A 17,604-nucleotide genomic window follows, 5' to 3' on the forward strand; every position below is an offset into this window, starting at 1 on the left:
TGCTATGCTCGCTATCTATGTGTCGATGTACCAAAATCGCGTCCACCTTGTTATCTTGTCACCGTTCTTACGCATATGATCTAGGTGATAGAGATATCCGTGCAGTAGAGCAAATTCAATTTGATAGCCGTATGTAACCAAAACCAAAAACATGCATAAACCCATTAATCTGTGTGGCAGGATCCAACCACATCCGCTTGATCATAAAATCAGTCCTTCAAGCCGTCACTCCAGTGGCTCCGACCCTTGCAGGCAATGATGTAGTGTGGTCCTGAACAGTCTCACTGCCAACCATAGCCATACGCCAGGCCATGAGCATGTCGAGTGAGATGTCGTTACCACCACAAACAACAAGAACCACCTTGCTGTCCTTTGTGATCGTCTTCTTCGAAGCCAAGAGTCTCTGTAAGTACCCATCGAAACACACTGGGACATTGACTCCCACGGTGAGCTCGACCATCATTCTTTCGTGCTCGGCCAACAAGCAACATCCCTTGGCAGCTTCTTCGTCGGTGAGGACAACACTAGTTACGTTGGGCCTCTGTGCATATTCGAAAGTCTTGTCAGCAACTCTGACGACACCAAGACTCGTAGCCTGTGATGTGATTCTCGGAAGAGTGATGATGTGACCAGCGTCCAGACTTTGACCTAGAGAGTCCGCTCCCTTGGTCTCCATGGCGAGGACTTGCACGTCGTTGCTCCATTTCCTGTGGTCAATCTCTTGCATGATACCGTTCAACAGACCTCCTCCGCCGACACTGCATATAACGACATCAGGTTTATCGCCTAGCTGAGAAGCGATTTCCTGCATGACAGTTGCATTGCCATCCCAGATGTCTTGATGATCGAATGGTGGGACGAAGACGCCGGTAGGATCAGCAGGTAGAAGAGTGTTGAGAATGTACTCCTGTGCTTCAGCAATCGTTGACCCGTGCTGGATGACCTGTCGTACACCCTATCTCTTGTATTAGTCACATGCCGCGATGACAAGATGGGAACAACCATACCATGGCCCAAATCTTCGCAATCATGACTGGCTTAGCGCTCTTAGGTACTACCACAGTAGCAGGGTACCCAAGTGTGCTAGCGGCGTGAACACAAGCGATACCTGCATTGCCGCCTGACGCGGCATAGAAGTGTGTTGACAATGGGACACCAGATGTAGAGATACGCTCGGCGGCTCGTTGGAGAACGTAGTTGCCAACACCTCTGGACTTGAACGAGCCGGATGGCTGTAGGTTGTCGAGTTTCATGAAGACTCTACTTCTGCGATTTAGAAATCATTTGCTAAAAGTGGGACGCGATGTCGGACATGGGTTGGGTCGATTGGAGGTTTCATGATAGAAAAGATGGTGATCGAAAATGAGACAAAGAATTCGGGGACGAACCATCCTGCTGCTTCTGAGAGTGGTCGACTCTCAATCAAAGGTGTCCATGCCCAAGGCTTGGGTTGTTGTGGGGCTGCTGCGGACATTTTTCTGGCGTGGTTTTATGTGACTAAAGGCAGGAGATAATGGTGAAATGGTCTTCAGAAGTCCGGAGATGACTGGAAGGTAGATGATGGATCAATGATATGCTACCACTCTCTGTAGAAGAGTACCCGATTCGTCTTCTTGAAGAGATCGCCCTGGTTGATATCTAGCAAGGTGAATGGTTGCCTTTACCGTTACGGGGTACGTACGCACGCGGGGGATACATCTGAGGAGGGCACAACCTCATGTGTCGTGAGTTACCGTACGAGGACAGGGTTTGCGAATCCGTTACCATGTTGTTTCATTGTCCCTGCATGGTGACCTTATCATGACACACGAATCGTGATCGTCCAATCAATCTGCAGGTGCGAACGTCTGACCGATTTTAGTCCACTGTTCCTAGGGAAATTGCTATGCGGCAATCAGGAAAGTCACGGGACTAGTCCAAACCAAGGATACCGGAGGAAACCACAATCTAGGTTTGGGGAACTCGCAACCAAATTGGGAAGACGCATTCTGTAAGCTTATCTTGACAGCGACTCGCCAGGGTGGTCTCGAATTCTAAGCACAAAGATGCCTCCTCGAAACATGAAATATCAGCTGTATGCTTGAGTACGCTAAAACAAGCTGTTTTGTCCAATCCTGTAAGATCCATCCATTTCATCGCTGTGGGAGCAGAGCAAACTGTTCGTGTGCTGTGGTCGTAGCCAGTGTGGCAGCTTTTGCTGACCACTCTGGTCCTCCACATCTAGCATGAACGCCAACTCTTAGGATACTCGACCTTGATTGTGATTTTGCAGAACCAAGTTCGATGGGTTACATCGCACTCGATTGTTCCGATGAGAATGTTAACGGCCAAAGATATGTGGTGGCAGGGTAGCGTCGCAGGTTATCGGGATCGCAGACTCGCATTGCCTCATCGCTAGAAACTAGCTTATCGGAAGGGTCGGGCGTAGTTTCTTTTGTTGAATGCTCCTGCTTGAATCTTGCTGTGGAAACGCACGGCTTATGTTTGGATATCATGCTCTAAATAGGCTCCTGAGAGATATCGCTCAATCTGCATGACTTCCTGCGTCAATCAGCTTAACACACGAGATATAGATCGCTCTCTAATGGTACGTGCAAAGATCTTCCGTGATGAGGAAACCCATCGATGCGCTTAAGTCGCCCTTCCACTGACACGCAGGGTTGGCGTCACTGTTGTTCGTATGCAGCCCTACCCGTGACTTGAAAGCCGTGGCTGCAGATACGCAGGTGCATCCTCTTCCTGTCGCTGCTCAGGTTATTCGCTTTTGCTGTGACTTCGATCGATCGGCCGCCTGGAACGAATTGGTTGCAAAATTCGGCTAAGGTCGCTGGGGTTGCTCTCGGATTGTGTCGCGCAGAAGATATAGAATATCCAGTTCACTTTTGCTTCTATCACCATGCATTGTCCCTCGCGAAGACCGGATGAAAGGTTGAAATGCGTTTCCTCATATATATTAAGCTGTCGAAGTGGTGTATTATAGCTTGGCGGTTCTGACAGGATCCAACAAATCCTTCATGTCATGTCTTGGGAAGTCGGCAAAGAACTTGGGATCAGGACGTTCTCTGTCCCAGCCCCACTTCTCACACAGTTCAGGCTCCAATGTGCCCTCCAACATGGAGATAATGTACTTGCCTAGCACTGGGAAGAACTTCCAGCCGTGGAAGTTGCCACATGTTGCGACGTAGAGACCCTTGGCGGCGGTGTGTGGTGAGATGATAAAGTCTGAGCTGGATGTAAAAGCATCCCTAGAAAGTGTCAGTGGTCGGAGCTAGTACTAAGTGGTCGAACGACTTACCAGCAAATACGATGTTTCTCCATGTTCCAGTGTGCAGAGTTCTTTCCGTAGAATACGTGGTTGGCGTAATCGATGTCCTCCTTCAGCTTACTTGAGACGTCCCACTGGCCATAGTCCCGCTTGGCCGGTGGTGCAGAAACGATGCGTCCAGGCAAGACTTCTGTGTCGTTCTTGAAAATCTTCTGACCCCACCACTTGAGTTCTCTATCCCTGGTTGGTGGCAGACTGCCGATGAAAGGTCCTGTCACATTGGTTAGCCGCTAGTCGCGATGACACGGGTGGGGCTCCAATCTTACCTGCTTCAGCAGTGTAGCCTTGCACACCGACAGGCATGGAAGCAAATCTGCGGTAAGACTCCTCGTCAAGCCTTGTCATACCAGTGGTGATACCGCCAGCAACAATTCTATCGCCAGCACAAAGTTCATTGTTGCCGCTTGCTTGAGCGCAGTACTCAAGCAGTTTCGGTGTGTATGCTCCAGTACAGAGAAGCGTGTGCTTTGCAGTCAAAGTCTCGCCAGCGCCGGTCTTGATGCCAGCACAGCGGCCGTTGTCGAGCAGTAGCGAGGCGACCTCGGCCTGCTTGTACTTGACACCAAGTCTCAGTGCCTCGCGGGTGATGTTGATCAGACACTCGCCAGCAGTTGCCCAGCCACTGGTCTTGTTGATGAGGACCTCCTTGACTCCAGTGTAGTCGGCGTCCTCAAAGAGACCACCGTACATCTTGCGAGCCTCGTCGATCGGCACGGCTGCGAGGTCGGCAGATCTGCCTAGCTTCTTGTAGTTGTCGATGACTTCCTGGGCGTAGTCGCTGCGGCACATCCAGTAGATGCCTGTCTGGTAGAAGTACGGCTTCCACAGGAGATCATTCTGGAACATGTCTTGTGACTCGAGAGCCATCTTGCAGTATACGATGTCGTCGTAGTCGGCGCGGACTACCTTGTTCCAATCCCATGAGGCGGCCACACGGGTATCTTGGTCGAAAGCATCACGGTCGACTATAGTGATGTCTGCGTTGGGGTACTTCTTGATGAGGTGGAACGCGGTCGAAACGCCGAAAACGCCAGCGCCGACGATGATGTATGACTTGTCGGATGCCATGCTTGCTAGAAGGAAATCGCTAGAGAATGCAAAAATATGCTTATGACGAACGACGACCACATGCTGCCGATTGTCTCTATTATAACACAAAAACTTTGGCAGCACCTACGTGATCTAGGGTCGATGCTCAACATGGTCATCATATCCACTTCCGATTACGGAAGTCTCATCCATTCAACTCACGTGTTTCCGCCAGTTTCCCGTCCGACGCCCGATTGCACCCCGCGACTACCCCGCGAGCTCACCTCGAATGATGCCCCGATCCGTCCATGCGATTCTCCCAAACACCCACTGGCGTGATACAGGACCCAGCACACTGTGACCCAAGCATGGCTCTGGAATGCGAGATGTCAGACTTCTTCAGGCACCTGAAGCTACCAGGCTCACGTTGTAGGCCAAAAGCTGTTCACCACCACGTCATGACGTTCTCCCTGCAAAGCCGAAATCGCCGAAGGCCTCACCCTGGACTGTATGAAATTTGATTGCTGGTCCCTCGAATAGAACAGCGTCTCTCGTATACAATCTCTCAATTGACACCAGGGAGACAGAGACTCCAACTTGCTTGGGATCCCGTTGAATTTGGGCACTGGAAGAGTAAGGTCGTCGTGCTATGCGTCATCAAGGACTTTCCATCATCTCCAACGTGAAGCTCACATCTCCAAGTATGAGAGATAGGATACCTTGTGCAAGCTCTGGCGGCAGCAAGACTGTAAACGACTCATGAGAACCTCAACTCAGCATGCTTCATGCTCTGAACAAAACCGGGCATCATAAACCATGCCCAATTAGTCTGATCGTGCGAAGCTGTTCCACACACACAAATCATCTCAAAGTCTCAATAGCGACGGAAAACGGTTGCAATAACGTTACTAAATATATGCCCGATCATTAAAGTGCGCCATGTCTATGCTATAAATAAATCATTATCCTTCTAGAAGCCTTCAACCACGCAGACGTGACATGGAAGGATCGAACAATGGCTCGGCAGTAACCGTAGCCTCGATTCTCTTGCCGAAGTACTCAATCTCAACCTTGTCCTCCTCGTTGATCGTGCTTGGCAACCATGCATAAGCAATGGGCTTGCCGATGGTGTAGGCAAATGCAGAGCTAGTAACATACCCGCTGGGCTTGCCGCCAACGAACACAGGCTCTCTGCCAAGCACAACCGAGGAACCATCATCGACGACCAGGCAGCGTAAACGCTTCTTCGATGTCTCGACCGAGCGCCCTTCGAGAGCTGCTTGACCATAGTAGCCTAGCTTTCCTGCTTTGACTGCGAAGCCAACACCGGCCTCATAAGGGTCGTGCTCAGTGTTCATGTCAGAGCCCCATGATCTGTATCCCTTCTCCAGTCTGAGGGCGTTGAAGGCAGTACGGCCAGCCGCAATGACTCCTTGCTCTTGACCAGCCTCCCAGAGTGCGTCCCATAGTGCTTGACCGCGGTCAGCCGTGGTATAAATCTCCCAACCAAGCTCTCCAACATACGACAATCGCATGATGGTGACAGGAATGCCAGAGATGTTGGCGCGCTTGGTACGGAAGTAGCGCAGACCCTTGGCTGTGCTTGAGAAGTCGTCTTGGCTGACCTTGCTGATAATCTCTCTGACCTTGGGACCCCAAAGACCGATACAGCAGGTTCCGGCAGTAACATCGCGAACAGTGACCCATTTTGTGGGATCTTGCTCCATCTGCTTATCGGCCTCCTTGTTGAGGTATACCAGATCGACAGGCCCGTTACAACCGACTTGGAACAACTTGTCTTCAAGTCTGGCGACGGTCACATCACTCTTGATACCACCTCTGCCATCAAGGAAGAGGGTGTACGTGACGGCTCCAGGCTTCTTGCCAACGTCACCAGTGCTGACTCGCTGTAATAGCTCGACAGCACCTGGTCCGTAGACTTCCAAACGACGAAGCGGTGTCATGTCGTACATCGCAGCGGTCGTTCTAGTCTTCCACGCCTCTGCCGCAGCGATTGGACTGTAATACCTGGAAGACCAAGCATCGCGATCCTTGGGCTTCCACTCCTCAGGCAGATCTTTGACAAGCTTCTCGTTGGCCTCAAACCAATAAGGTCGCTCCCATGCGCCACCTTCCAGGAAGTAAGCACCAAGCTCCTTCTGACGAGCGTGAAAGGGGCTGACGCGGAGGTTGCGAGGTGACTCTCGTGGTTGCAGAGGGTGCATAATGTCGTAAATCTCGACAAAGTTTTGCATCGAAGTTTCTTTGACGTACGAGCTGCTCAACTGAACTTCCTCAAAGCGGTTGAGCTCGACAGCTCCAAGATCGATCTGACTCTTTCCAGTCGTCAATACCTCAGCTACTGCACGAGCAATACCTGCAGAGTGTGTGACCCAGACTGCCTCGGCGACGAAGAATCCTTCGAGGTTGGGTGCCTCACCAACGAGGGAACCACCATCGGGGGTAAAGGAAAAGATGCCGTTGAAGCCGTCCTCGATCTCAACCTCATCCATGCAAGGCAAAAACTTCTTTGAGAGCTCCCATGCAGGCTCGAAGTCCTCGCGAGTGAACTCGAGACGGGAGGGCATGTTTTTGTGGTCAACATGCTCAGGAGTAACGCCCAGAGATGAGGCTACGACGGGCATAGGCTTGTGACCGTAGTATCCAATACCATATTGATCACCGTGTTCACGGTAGTATAGATCTTGATCTTGGTAACGGAGGATAGGCAAGGAAGCGCCACCCTCGGGATTGTTGCGGCTTGCCAGAGCAGGTACAGAGGTCGTCTTGACGTATTGATGAGCCAAGGGAAGCAGAGGAATGGGAAGACCAATCATGGCACCGATCTCAACACCCCAGAAACCAGCGCATGAGACGACAATGTCAGCGGGGATAACGCCATTCGGTGTCTCTACACCGGTCACATGGCCGTCAGCTTTTGCGATTCCGGTCACGGGAGTCTTGTCGATATATTGTACACCAGCTTTGCGGGTACGGTTGATAAGGAGTTGGACAGCGCGAGCAGCAAGGGCGAGACCGTCGGTGGGAATGTGAAGACCTCCGTGGACCTGCTCCTTGTTGAGGAGGGGGTACTTCTCCAGACATTCCTCAGGGCTGATGAGGTGGGCCTCTATGCCCCAAGACTGTGCGTAACCATGCTTGCGTTTCAATTCTGCCATACGAGCGGCGTCTGTGGCGATTTCCAGTCCTCCAACCTGGTTGAAGCAGTTCTGACCATCTTCTTCCAGGGCCATGAACTTCTCGACTGTGTAGCGTGCAAACAAGGTCATAGTCTTGCAAACATTTGTCTGGAAGACGAGACCGGGAGCATGTGATGTGGAACCTCCTGGCATATCCAGGGGCCCTTGGTCAACCACTGTAATGTTGGTCCATCCTCGAGCGACCAGCTCGTCAGCCACGTTGGTACCGACGATACCAGCTCCGATGATGACCACGCGTGGCGAATACAATTTTGAGAGCATTGTTGTGGATGGTCGGGAAACTTCCCAAGGAAATAGGGTGCTGAAGCTCTAATAATCGGAAGCTAGTGCTCAATGTTCTTGCAGAAGCCTAGGAGAAGGTCTTGAGCAGAGATGATGCAAAGGTATAATGATGGAGCAAAGTGGGTTGAATGCCTTCCTCCCTACCACGGGAAGATGCTTTAGATATAGAAAACACCATCTTCGATTGTCTGCACTTTTGTTCTGGATGCCGTGACTTCTCTAAGGGTTGCGTAAACCAGGTGGGATCGACGCGGGGGCTGACCAGCTGGGGTGCCATGCCTAATCGGGTATACAGAACCATAGGCGTCTCGATGTGGGGAAGCGATGAGACCACAGAACTATCGCAGCTAACGGACTCAAGTCAGACGTTCCGCTTGTCGCGATGTGACCAATTGATGACCTTCAACGGCCCGTCTTGGGAAAGACTTGAATGCTGTCTTGTCCACCAGAGGAAGCCAAAACACGCGGGTTGGGTGGCCGAGATTGAGATAAGTCCATTGTACTGCTACATCAGTCGAAAAGAACCGTCAAGTGCGAGTGGCAATCTGGTGATTATCTGCAAGTTGTAGAGCCAAAGATTCCAGGTCGTGGACGTCAAGCAGTTTTGGTGTAGTTGTCGCACACACATTCGCGAGACGCGGCCAGAGACAGACGCGACGACAAACTTCAGCGAAGCGAATCAGACCTGGCAGACTCGTCGCACTGATGCGCAGGCTGTATGCCACGACTGGATGAATTGTGACATGAACCAAAGATTCTGTCCCCCAGGCACATACGGCCACAGTCAGCTGAAAACTGGGCATCCCGTCCGCTCTGCCATACATAAGCAGTTGAACGGCAGATTAGTACTACGGTGGGTGACCACGTGGGAATCCCTGCTGCTGTATGTTTTGCATCTCCTCCAACTTTTTGCCATATCCGCTCGCTGCCTTCCGGACTGCTGATTCCCTTTTTCCAGATTGACATTGAGATCATATGTGGAAGTTTTCTGTCGCAACTTGAATCTCGAAACCCCCACGGCTCGATGCAACAGTATACATGCGGTCAGCAGTGGGACCCCCTTTGTGCGTTCGTTTCACGTATCGCTGTGACTCTTGAGAAACATGCAGTGAACGAACATGGCAACCCCAATCTTGCTACAAGAAAGACTCAGTCGCCATTATAGAACAAACCCAACCCTGCTCGTATCACAGTCTATACAACCAAACGAAATCGCAGTTGGAGTCTCTTAGCCATACTACCTCCCAAGAGAAGACGCTGTCTAGTCACATACTCGTAACACTGAGCACGAAGGTACCACAGACGACGGCGAGCAGACGTGGTCCGCTGCACCAGCCCCACGGTCGTCAACCGCGCGATTTCGGTCTCTAGAGCGGCGATCGAGGCAAAAGCGCCGTTCCAGCAGTCTTGGATAACAGCTCCGTAGCGATCACCCTCGGTAGTAGGGAACTGTCTACAAACGAGCATCTTGCGTCAGACGGGCGACTCGAACCCGAGGTCAGCAAACGGTGCATTTCCGAAGCGGATGTTGTAGATGCACGACCCGATAGAAAACTGCTCGGTTTCCGGCCCGGCCGGCGGCGTCTGGAACTTTTCGTCGACTTTGGTGAACGGCAGTGTTGCGAGCCGCAGCTCGGATCCGACTGCTACCGTGGCGTCGAAGTCGGCGACGCTGAGGTTGCCGTCGCGGTCGACGAGTATGTTCTCGGGTCGCAGGTCGCCGTGTGCCAGACCGAGTTTTTCGAGCCAGGCGGCCGCGCTCGCCAGCTGCTGGATCCAGAGCTCCTGGCGGTCGGGCGATACGGCAGACGGTGGTTCGAGGAGGGCTGCGAGGCATGTTTCGAGTCGAGGCATGAAGATGCCTTCGGGGATACAGAGTATAGCATAGAGGAGATTAGGATGCGGATGTGAATCGAGCAGGTGATAAATCGCCTTTTCTTTCTCAATGTTTCCGATGTTCTCGTCCATTTCGTTTTCTTCGTAGCGCGTCAGGTCACCCGATACATATAGATTCGGGCACTTGAAGCAAATGCTCGCTGTGATGGATGGCGAGAATCCGACCCGCGCTACCTTGAGATATGAAGTTGTCTGCGGATAACGATGGAAAAGGATTTCGCATGATCAGTGCCATGGTGATGAAGAAAAGCACGTCAGGTTGCTATGTATTCTGCTCGAGACAGAAAGGGCGGAGCTCCGAGTATTTAAAGACCCCCTGACTTCCAATACTAGTTGTCATTAATGTTATCAAGATCAGATCGTTCAAAAGTCATATGATCAGCATGACGACCCATGGTAAATAGATTGCAGCTGTGGGTTGGCCATAAGCATCGTGCTAAACCATGTTGGGCAGCGTCTTACCTGGGAGACTTTTCTGTGCGAATTGGCGGTTGAAATGATGGGCATGGGAACCACACCGGGGACGATTGGTACTTTATAATCCTCCTGGCGAGCCTCTGGGACCTGTGTTGAGCGCTTACGAACCAACCTTAGAAAGGATTAATCATATGTTTACTTTGTTGCAAGGTTCCGCTCGACCTTAGACATCAAGAATGACGTATCGCGCTTCTCTCGAAGTGGCTGTGATAGAGACATGGTGAGGTTTAAATGCAGTTGCCAGCTTGATCGTCGCAAAGTGGAACTCGGCAGTCCCAAAAGGCAAGTCGCGATAAGATGAGTAAAATTTTGATTTTTGTGAGGCAACTTCGTTGTCGGTGCTACATGTGCCTATGCTGGATAGCTGGAAGACGCTCAAGCTCTCTCAGAAGACCCGCTGCTCCATCCAGGGAGTGCAGAGTCATATGTCAGCTTATGATAAGCAAGCCCCATGGTCATATAACTACCCTAGGTAATCAATCTATCTTGCCCAACAATTCGGCATACCTCAGCGTATTCTTCGACGATGACACATCAGCAAGACTAGGATTCAAGCAAGCAATAACCACAGTCTTGTATTCCTGACTGGCCTCTAGATCAAAGACATGCTTCAAGATCTTCGTCAATGTGCTCCCACGAACGGGTATATGCACCTTCTTTTTGCTTGAAGCCGCCAATGCTCTTTGACGGATACAATCCTTGAGGATTGAGAGACTGATGTTGTTTTCTTTTGTCTCGCGCATCAGCTCAGGACCGTGTTGTGATACATCGCGGGCGATTTCTGAGCCGGCAAGGTCGACCATGTATAGATGACCTGATTCGGAGGAGGTGGGTTGTGGAATGCGGATGCGACAGATGCAGTGGGAGCGTGATGAAGCGTCGTTCTTGAGGGTGGGTGCAGAGCGACGGAAAGACATGGCGTTTTCCAATAGCTCAATACCTTCTTCTTTGTTGGTGACTTTTCGTTCGATGGCTCCAACGAGTTGAGTGGTTCCAGAGGCATCTTCTCGGACGGCGATTTGCTCTCTTTCGTGGAGCAGGTCGAAGGCTACTTTTCCAGCTAGCTCGACGATAGTGACGTACAGATCGGTATGACGTTCTAGCAGCTCGGTGATGGCAAGCTTCTGCAGCTCGGTGACTGTGAAGGTCTTGCCAGAACTGGTCTGTCCATATGCAAACAATGTTCCGAGCTTGCCATCTGAAGCAGAGAGCACCAGGTCATGCACAACCTCATCATACACCTGTGCTGTGCTCGCGCTAGCATCAAAGAGTTTCTGAACCTGATGCGCCGAAGACTTGAGGATGGGACGAGGTCTCCTTGGGTGATTGTAAAGATCATGGAGATCGATGGTCTCGTGTTCGACGCCTGGTTTGCGAGGACGCGGGTAAACGGCGCAAGGAAAGCCAGCGGTTATGTCGTCTTCCAGCATAGGGCGAACTCGAACGCTGATGGTCATACTCGGATTGGCACTGTTTGAGGGCTTCTCCGCAACCTGAGGCAGATTTGAGAAGTGTACAGGGGTCTTGCTTGGATCAAGTTTATCCACATATGTTTGATAGAGAGCTGTGTGTTTTAGGTAGAAGAGATCCATCATGAAGGTGTGTTTAATATCACATTTTCAGGGTGATAAGCTGCTACTTTCATATAAGAAGCAGTGAATGTTTATGCTGGTGCCTGAGGTGAGTTGTGTTTGTCTGGTTGCCCCGCCAATATCTGCATCTTCCCCTTCCAAGCATTTTCGTGTTCTGCTGCCTGCCAGGCTGAGACAAATGGACCTCAGTCGCGATCGTCGGTCGCAGTGACAATTCGGGATTCAGAAGTGTTTGGAGGAACGTAAAGTTAGTCGACCGTCGTGGCCATGTCACGGTCGCTTCGCGGGCTTGGCTTGAGAAGGGATTTGAGCAAGTCGCGTATCAAAGTTACATGCACCAATGGAATGCTAAAATAAGCATAAAATAAGCAAGCACAAGATCACACACTCGCAGATTATGATGTGAGAGCAACTGGTTACACGATTGAAACATCAATTGAGAATGCGGTTTCATTTCGCATTCTCCCTCTGCCTAGCGCTCATGCGCAAGACAATATCAAGCGATGACGGAAAATGTAGACTTTTGTTCACCCAGGAAGGCCAGATATCCAGCTTTGCACTCTGATCCATCTCTTTGAACGAAAAAATCGAATCGTCTCGGAATCCCAGATATAAAACGCCCGCCATAAAACCACAATCTTTTTCCGCTGCCAAATATGCTCAAAAAACACCACACAAAGTCATCATGAAAGGCAAAAAGTCGCCAAAAGAATTTACAAGAGGAAGAAGAGAGAAAAAGACGTCTCATCGCATCGAGAGGTACGTCTATCTTCCGCTGCGCTCTCTTGTCTGTTTACGGCGCTCCTTCTCCTTGGCTTCATCGTAGACAAGGAACTCGTGGAGGGCAGAGCCACCAGGAACCATGGGCAAGACGGGAATCTTTTGGTCAGTCACAACCTCAAGAAGGGCGGGGCCCTCACCGGAACCCTCAATGAGCCATTGGAGGCTGTCTTTGAGGTCGTCGATCTTATTGCAGCGACGAGCCGGGACACCCATGGCATCACCAAGCTTGACAAAGTCGGCGTTACGTTGATGGGTGTGAGCGAAGCGATCGTTGTAGAAGAGGGACTGCCATTGTGTGACCATACCCTGCTCCTCGTTGTTCAAGATGAGGACCTTGCAGCCGATGTTGAACTCCGCTGCGGTGGAAAGCTCAGTCAGGGTCATGGAGAACGAGCTGTCACCGTCGATGTCGATGACAAGCTTTTCAGGGCAGGCAACCTTGGCACCAATAGCGGCGGGGAGACCGTAACCCATCGTGCCGAGACCACCGGAAGTGATCATGGTGCGAGGGCTGCGCCAGCGGAAGTGCTGAGCGGTCCACATTTGATGTTGACCAACACCAGTGGTGATGACGGTCTTGTCCTTGATGTGGGCGGTCAGATCAGACAGCATGCTGATGACGGTCTGAGGCTTGATGAGGGAGTCAGGGCCAGATTCCTTCTCGTAAGCCCAAGGGAAACGCTGCTTCCAGTCGGCGATCTGGGCGAACCACTCTTTGCGCTCACTCTCAGCGGTGTTGTTGACCTGGGGGAGAAGATGGCGGAGGTTGTCGGTGACATCGCCCTCGACAGCCTCGGTGCACTGGATAACCTTGTTGATGTTCTTAGGCATGATGTCAAAGTGGACGATACCACCGCGACCCTCAGAAGCAGCAAGACGGGCTTGAGGAGCGAAGCGAGGGACGTGGCCAGTGATACGGTCGTCGAAACGGGCACCAAGAGCAATGATGAGATCGGCCTCCTGCATGGCCATGTTGGCGAAGGCGGAACCGTGCATACCGAGCATGTGAAGAGCCTTGGGGTCGAGCTCATCGTAGGCACCAAGACCCTGAAGAGTGGTGGTGACGGGGATCTGGGCCTTCTCGGAGAGCTCCTTCAAGAGCTTGGGACCATCCTCGTGACCGAGGATACCAGCACCACAGTAGATGACGGGCTTCTTTGCCATGTTGATCAAAGCAGCGGTACGGGCGATAGCAGTGTCGAGCTGTTTTCTGCTCAAGTCCTTTGCGGCGAGCGAGGCAGCACTGGGGTGGGTGGGAAGGGTGCTGCTCATAGGGATGGGGCGGTTGAGCACAGCACCAGTGACGTCCTTGGGCAGATCGACCAAGACGGGGCCAGGTCTGCCGGAGGTAGCAATCTCGAAGGCCTCGTTGATTCTGCGCGGCAGCTCGGCGATGTTCTTAACCATGACATTCCATTTTGTGCAGGCTCTCGAGATACCAATGATGTCAGCTTCCTGGAAGGCATCGGAGCCGATTGCGGTGGTAGGGACCTGGCCGGAGAAGACGACCATGGGGGTGCCGTCCATCAAAGCGTCCTGCATGGGTGTGATGACATTGGTGGCTCCGGGACCAGAGGTGACGAGGACAACACCAGGCTTACCACAGGCACGGGCGTAACCCTCGGCCATGTGGCCAGCGCCTTGCTCGTGGCGGGGCAGGATGAAGTCAAAGGCTTCAGAGTTGTAGATAGCATCGAAGACGGGCAGGATGGCACCTCCCGGGTAACCGACTGTCAAAGCGCGTTAGTCGCATGTCCAACATGTCTTCGGAACAGTCGCGGCCAGCTACTCACAGACGTGCTTGACGTTGTGTCTCAACATCATCTCGTGGAAGATCTGACCACCGTTCATGCCGACGAACGAGTGGTCCATCTCGGGCTGCTTGAAGGCCTGGAGAGGCTGGACATCGTCCTTGCCAGAGCGATTGAAGGCCGGACTGGGCACAGCACGAGCTGGCGAAGTATGCGCCGCGGCCGTGGCGGCAGCAGTGCTCTGTTCTCTCTTCTCGACTTTCTTTTGCGGCTTTGCCGAGGAATTCGGCGATCTGTATGGCGAAACGGCAGCAACAGGACGAGATGTGGAAAAGTGGCGAGCGCGGAGCGACAAGCGAAGCGCCCGATTCGTTGCTTGTGATGAGAGCATCTTGTCCAATGTGCCACAATCAAAGAAACTTGCAAGAGAGGAAACGGGGATAGAATTGACGCCTCACTTTCGAGGAATTGCAAGTAGAGGGGGCTTTGTCTGGACAGATGACTCAAAAATATTCATGTTCAATTCACTGACTTTCGCTGCAATGCCAAGCGCAGCGTCTGGATCGCTGCTTCCGAAGTCGGCCTTCCTTCTTCCCGGCACATCGCAGAGTGGGGTAAGTATCACTGCGGGAGTTTCTGCTCCGCATCATGGTCGCCATCTCTCAATGTCGTCGCAAGTATTACTCACCCAAGCACCGTGATAAAGCATCGTAGTCGAGCAGCACATGTTGCCAGTGTAGTAGATGATCGTTTGCTCTAACCTGGCATTGTCGTGGCATGGTCCAAGGGTTCGATAAGTCAGCTACGTAGCTCGCCAGCCACGCGCGGATTGCATCGGTTTATCTCCGCGCTCCCCTCCGACTTTCTCCATTTTACACGCGACACACACTCACCACCAAATTCGTCGTTGGTTGCATGTTGCATGTTGCGCTGAGATTGCCTTCTCCCCGCCCCGATGTTTTCCCTCAACTCATGCTCAGTCACTGAGAAAAGATAGTTGGGGTCGCTCTTCTCGCAATTGTCTTAAAGAAAGAAATGCTTCATATTCTTGTCCTATACTTGACGAGTGCTGCGTACTTCATGCATAATCTATCATGACTGTCCGCTTGATCATGATCTTGTCAGAGCTCTCCGACAGCACACTTTGTCCTTCTTCAACTGTATCCGATCCTCCCTCGGCGATTGTCTCGATTCCCTCGCCCGATCTCTGCACTGATATTCCGTCGTCACGTCGCTTGCTGCCGATCATATGCGACAGAGCGATCGAAGGCCCTTTACCGCTGCTACCTGATCTGGACGAGATGTATATTGCACTGGCAGCTGGATCCATCTGCTCCAGAGTTGTGTTGAGATAACCAGAATTCAGCTTCTCAAGAGGATTTCGAAGAATTGGAATCGTGGCTGCCAACACGGTAAAATGCATCTCGAGCTGGGTCAATACCACTGGCATCGTCATATAAAAGGTGGGATCCGTCTCCTTGTTCGCTTTGATAAACACCAGCAGCCGAAAGATGGTCAGGATGACCGTCCTGGAACGTTAGCAACCATCTCGGAATGACCAGCCCATGCACTTACGGAAATCTGAGGCCAAAATATATCGCACAGCCTAATTTCTTTCTCAGAGGCATATGTAGAGTCCACAGAAGCCATGCCGGACAGATGATCAACAGGACTTCGATCGACATACTGAGGATGCCTGTTGCGATCCAACGATAAAGCTGTGCCAGAGTCAGCGATGTATCGAGTGAAAGAGCACGAAGGCTTACTATCGACTTGTGGCCCACTACCACCACGCTCCATACGTGTTCTCCGTGTCCCATTCTGATGGCTATCATTAGGAAACACAGAATTGCAAGAAGCACTGACGCTCTTGCAATAAAGCGAGCGAGCCGATGGAAGAAACTTCGCTCAGGACCTGATAATCGCAGAAAAAACAAACCGACTGCCAACTGCGCCACGAAGATAGTTGGTACGTAGAGAAGGTCGCTGACATATAAAAGCTGCCAACAGTCAGTACACCATTTGCCGTTTGCAGCGGATCTTCTTACCTTGAGAGCTGTCCTGATTTGATAAGACGAAAGGTCCGACTCGGCCTTTCCAAGACCAACCTTCGCGCTTGATAGCAACACAACACTCTGGCATAAAGCGCATATCTACATCGTCAGTTCAAAAGCTTGCCTAAACTCAATCCTAGACCCACCGACGTCGCAAGCGTTGCCCAATCATCTGGTCCGAAAGATCGCGCCCATGGATATCGGAAAACGAGCCTGATGCTTAGGAATAGCAGCATACAAACAAGACATAAAGCCGCTGCTACGAAGATGAATGCCGAATGGTTTGTTGTCGTAACGACAGGTTGAGTCGTGGAGTCTGCTGCTTCCATTGGAGATTTCCGGTTCTTGTAAAGATGTTCGGCAGAGCGAAAGAGCAAAGGTCAGATGCATACGCCGACATAATCACGTCGTGGATGCGATAATTTAAGGAAGAACAGTCTGAACACAACATAAGCGTAACACAGAGCACCATCTCAGGTGCCCTCTACACAAGGCAGCAAAAACCGAGGCCAAGATCGCCATATCCATTTCAACTCAATTAGAGCAGTACATGGCTGTTCTGTGCGATTTGTATGCTGAAAGAACATGTCGGACGGAACCATCGGAGGTACAACCCTGGAGCACAATTTTCTTTGTTGCAACCATTTCCTACTACCAATCTCTCGTGAGCGCGCCTCATCAGGTGCCCGCGACCGGAACCATGCTGTGTTCAGAGGCAGATAGAGCTTGCTCCTGCTGCAGCTGTCAAGTCCGTTGGAGGATTCAAGTGGCGTATCTAGAAGCCATGCTTACCCGGTTTCAATGGAGCCTTTACGGACTCGAATCGTAAGCCACGCATGAGCTCCATCTGGATGCCACATCTTGCTGTAAATGTTCTGGCTTCGGTGATACACATCGCGTGTCTTGCGAAGGATGACGGCAGGATGCTCGTACACCACCGGAACGTGGCATTTGTGCCCCGAAGCCTTATTGGACGTGGTGACGTTACTTGGATAGCACAAAGAGCTGCACCAGGGCAACATGTAAGACTGACACCAGCCATCAGCTAGGTCACGCAGAGCTTGCTTTTCCTTCAGTCTCTATTCACACGCAGATGGGTTCACGGATGTGGAGGAGACCATTCGTGACTCGCAATTCGTTTATGGCTCAGAGCTAAGCGTCCACGCAAATCTCGTTGAAGTCTGATACTAATTG

At 51.6% G+C, this 17,604-nt stretch overlaps 7 protein-coding genes across 7 annotated transcripts; all 7 read right to left on the reverse strand.

Moving 5' to 3' along the window:
* Positions 1-217: 217 nt before the first annotated feature.
* Positions 218-1,253, reverse strand: AUEXF2481DRAFT_3082 (uncharacterized protein; the record flags this gene model as incomplete). Its single annotated transcript, XM_013490195.1, has 2 exons — positions 218-955; positions 1,008-1,253. The coding sequence occupies 2 exons, from the start codon at positions 1,251-1,253 to the stop codon at positions 218-220; spliced, it is 984 nt and encodes a 327-aa protein (XP_013345649.1).
* Positions 1,254-2,974: 1,721 nt separating this feature from the next.
* Positions 2,975-4,393, reverse strand: AUEXF2481DRAFT_3083 (uncharacterized protein; the record flags this gene model as incomplete). Its single annotated transcript, XM_013490196.1, has 3 exons — positions 2,975-3,245; positions 3,296-3,536; positions 3,592-4,393. The coding sequence occupies 3 exons, from the start codon at positions 4,391-4,393 to the stop codon at positions 2,975-2,977; spliced, it is 1,314 nt and encodes a 437-aa protein (XP_013345650.1).
* Positions 4,394-5,334: 941 nt separating this feature from the next.
* On the reverse strand, positions 5,335-7,836 carry AUEXF2481DRAFT_3084 (uncharacterized protein; the record flags this gene model as incomplete). The annotated part of the gene is made up of 1 exon (XM_013490197.1): positions 5,335-7,836. One exon carries the CDS (start codon positions 7,834-7,836, stop codon positions 5,335-5,337), a length of 2,502 nt encoding a protein of 833 aa, XP_013345651.1.
* Positions 7,837-9,330: 1,494 nt separating this feature from the next.
* AUEXF2481DRAFT_3085 (uncharacterized protein) lies at positions 9,331-9,825 on the reverse strand (the record flags this gene model as incomplete). The annotated part of the gene is made up of 1 exon (XM_013490198.1): positions 9,331-9,825. One exon carries the CDS (start codon positions 9,823-9,825, stop codon positions 9,331-9,333), a length of 495 nt encoding a protein of 164 aa, XP_013345652.1.
* Positions 9,826-10,706: 881 nt separating this feature from the next.
* AUEXF2481DRAFT_3086 (uncharacterized protein) lies at positions 10,707-11,822 on the reverse strand (the record flags this gene model as incomplete). The annotated part of the gene is made up of 1 exon (XM_013490199.1): positions 10,707-11,822. The coding sequence occupies one exon, from the start codon at positions 11,820-11,822 to the stop codon at positions 10,707-10,709; it is 1,116 nt and encodes a 371-aa protein (XP_013345653.1).
* Positions 11,823-12,165: 343 nt separating this feature from the next.
* AUEXF2481DRAFT_37784 (uncharacterized protein) lies at positions 12,166-14,791 on the reverse strand. The gene is made up of 2 exons (XM_013490411.1): positions 14,399-14,791; positions 12,166-14,335 (listed from the first exon to the last, which is right to left on the reverse strand). The coding sequence occupies exons 1-2, from the start codon at positions 14,745-14,747 to the stop codon at positions 12,588-12,590; spliced, it is 2,097 nt and encodes a 698-aa protein (XP_013345865.1). The 5' UTR covers positions 14,748-14,791; the 3' UTR covers positions 12,166-12,587.
* Positions 14,792-15,434: 643 nt separating this feature from the next.
* Positions 15,435-16,156, reverse strand: AUEXF2481DRAFT_3088 (uncharacterized protein; the record flags this gene model as incomplete). The annotated part of the gene is made up of 3 exons (XM_013490200.1): positions 15,435-15,885; positions 15,932-16,052; positions 16,123-16,156. The coding sequence occupies 3 exons, from the start codon at positions 16,154-16,156 to the stop codon at positions 15,435-15,437; spliced, it is 606 nt and encodes a 201-aa protein (XP_013345654.1).
* Between the last annotated feature and the right edge of the window lie 1,448 nt (positions 16,157-17,604).

The sequence above is a fragment of the Aureobasidium subglaciale genome (genome assembly GCF_000721755.1).
Source record: "Aureobasidium subglaciale EXF-2481 unplaced genomic scaffold scaffold_5, whole genome shotgun sequence".
Lineage (NCBI taxonomy): Eukaryota > Fungi > Ascomycota > Dothideomycetes > Dothideales > Saccotheciaceae > Aureobasidium > Aureobasidium subglaciale.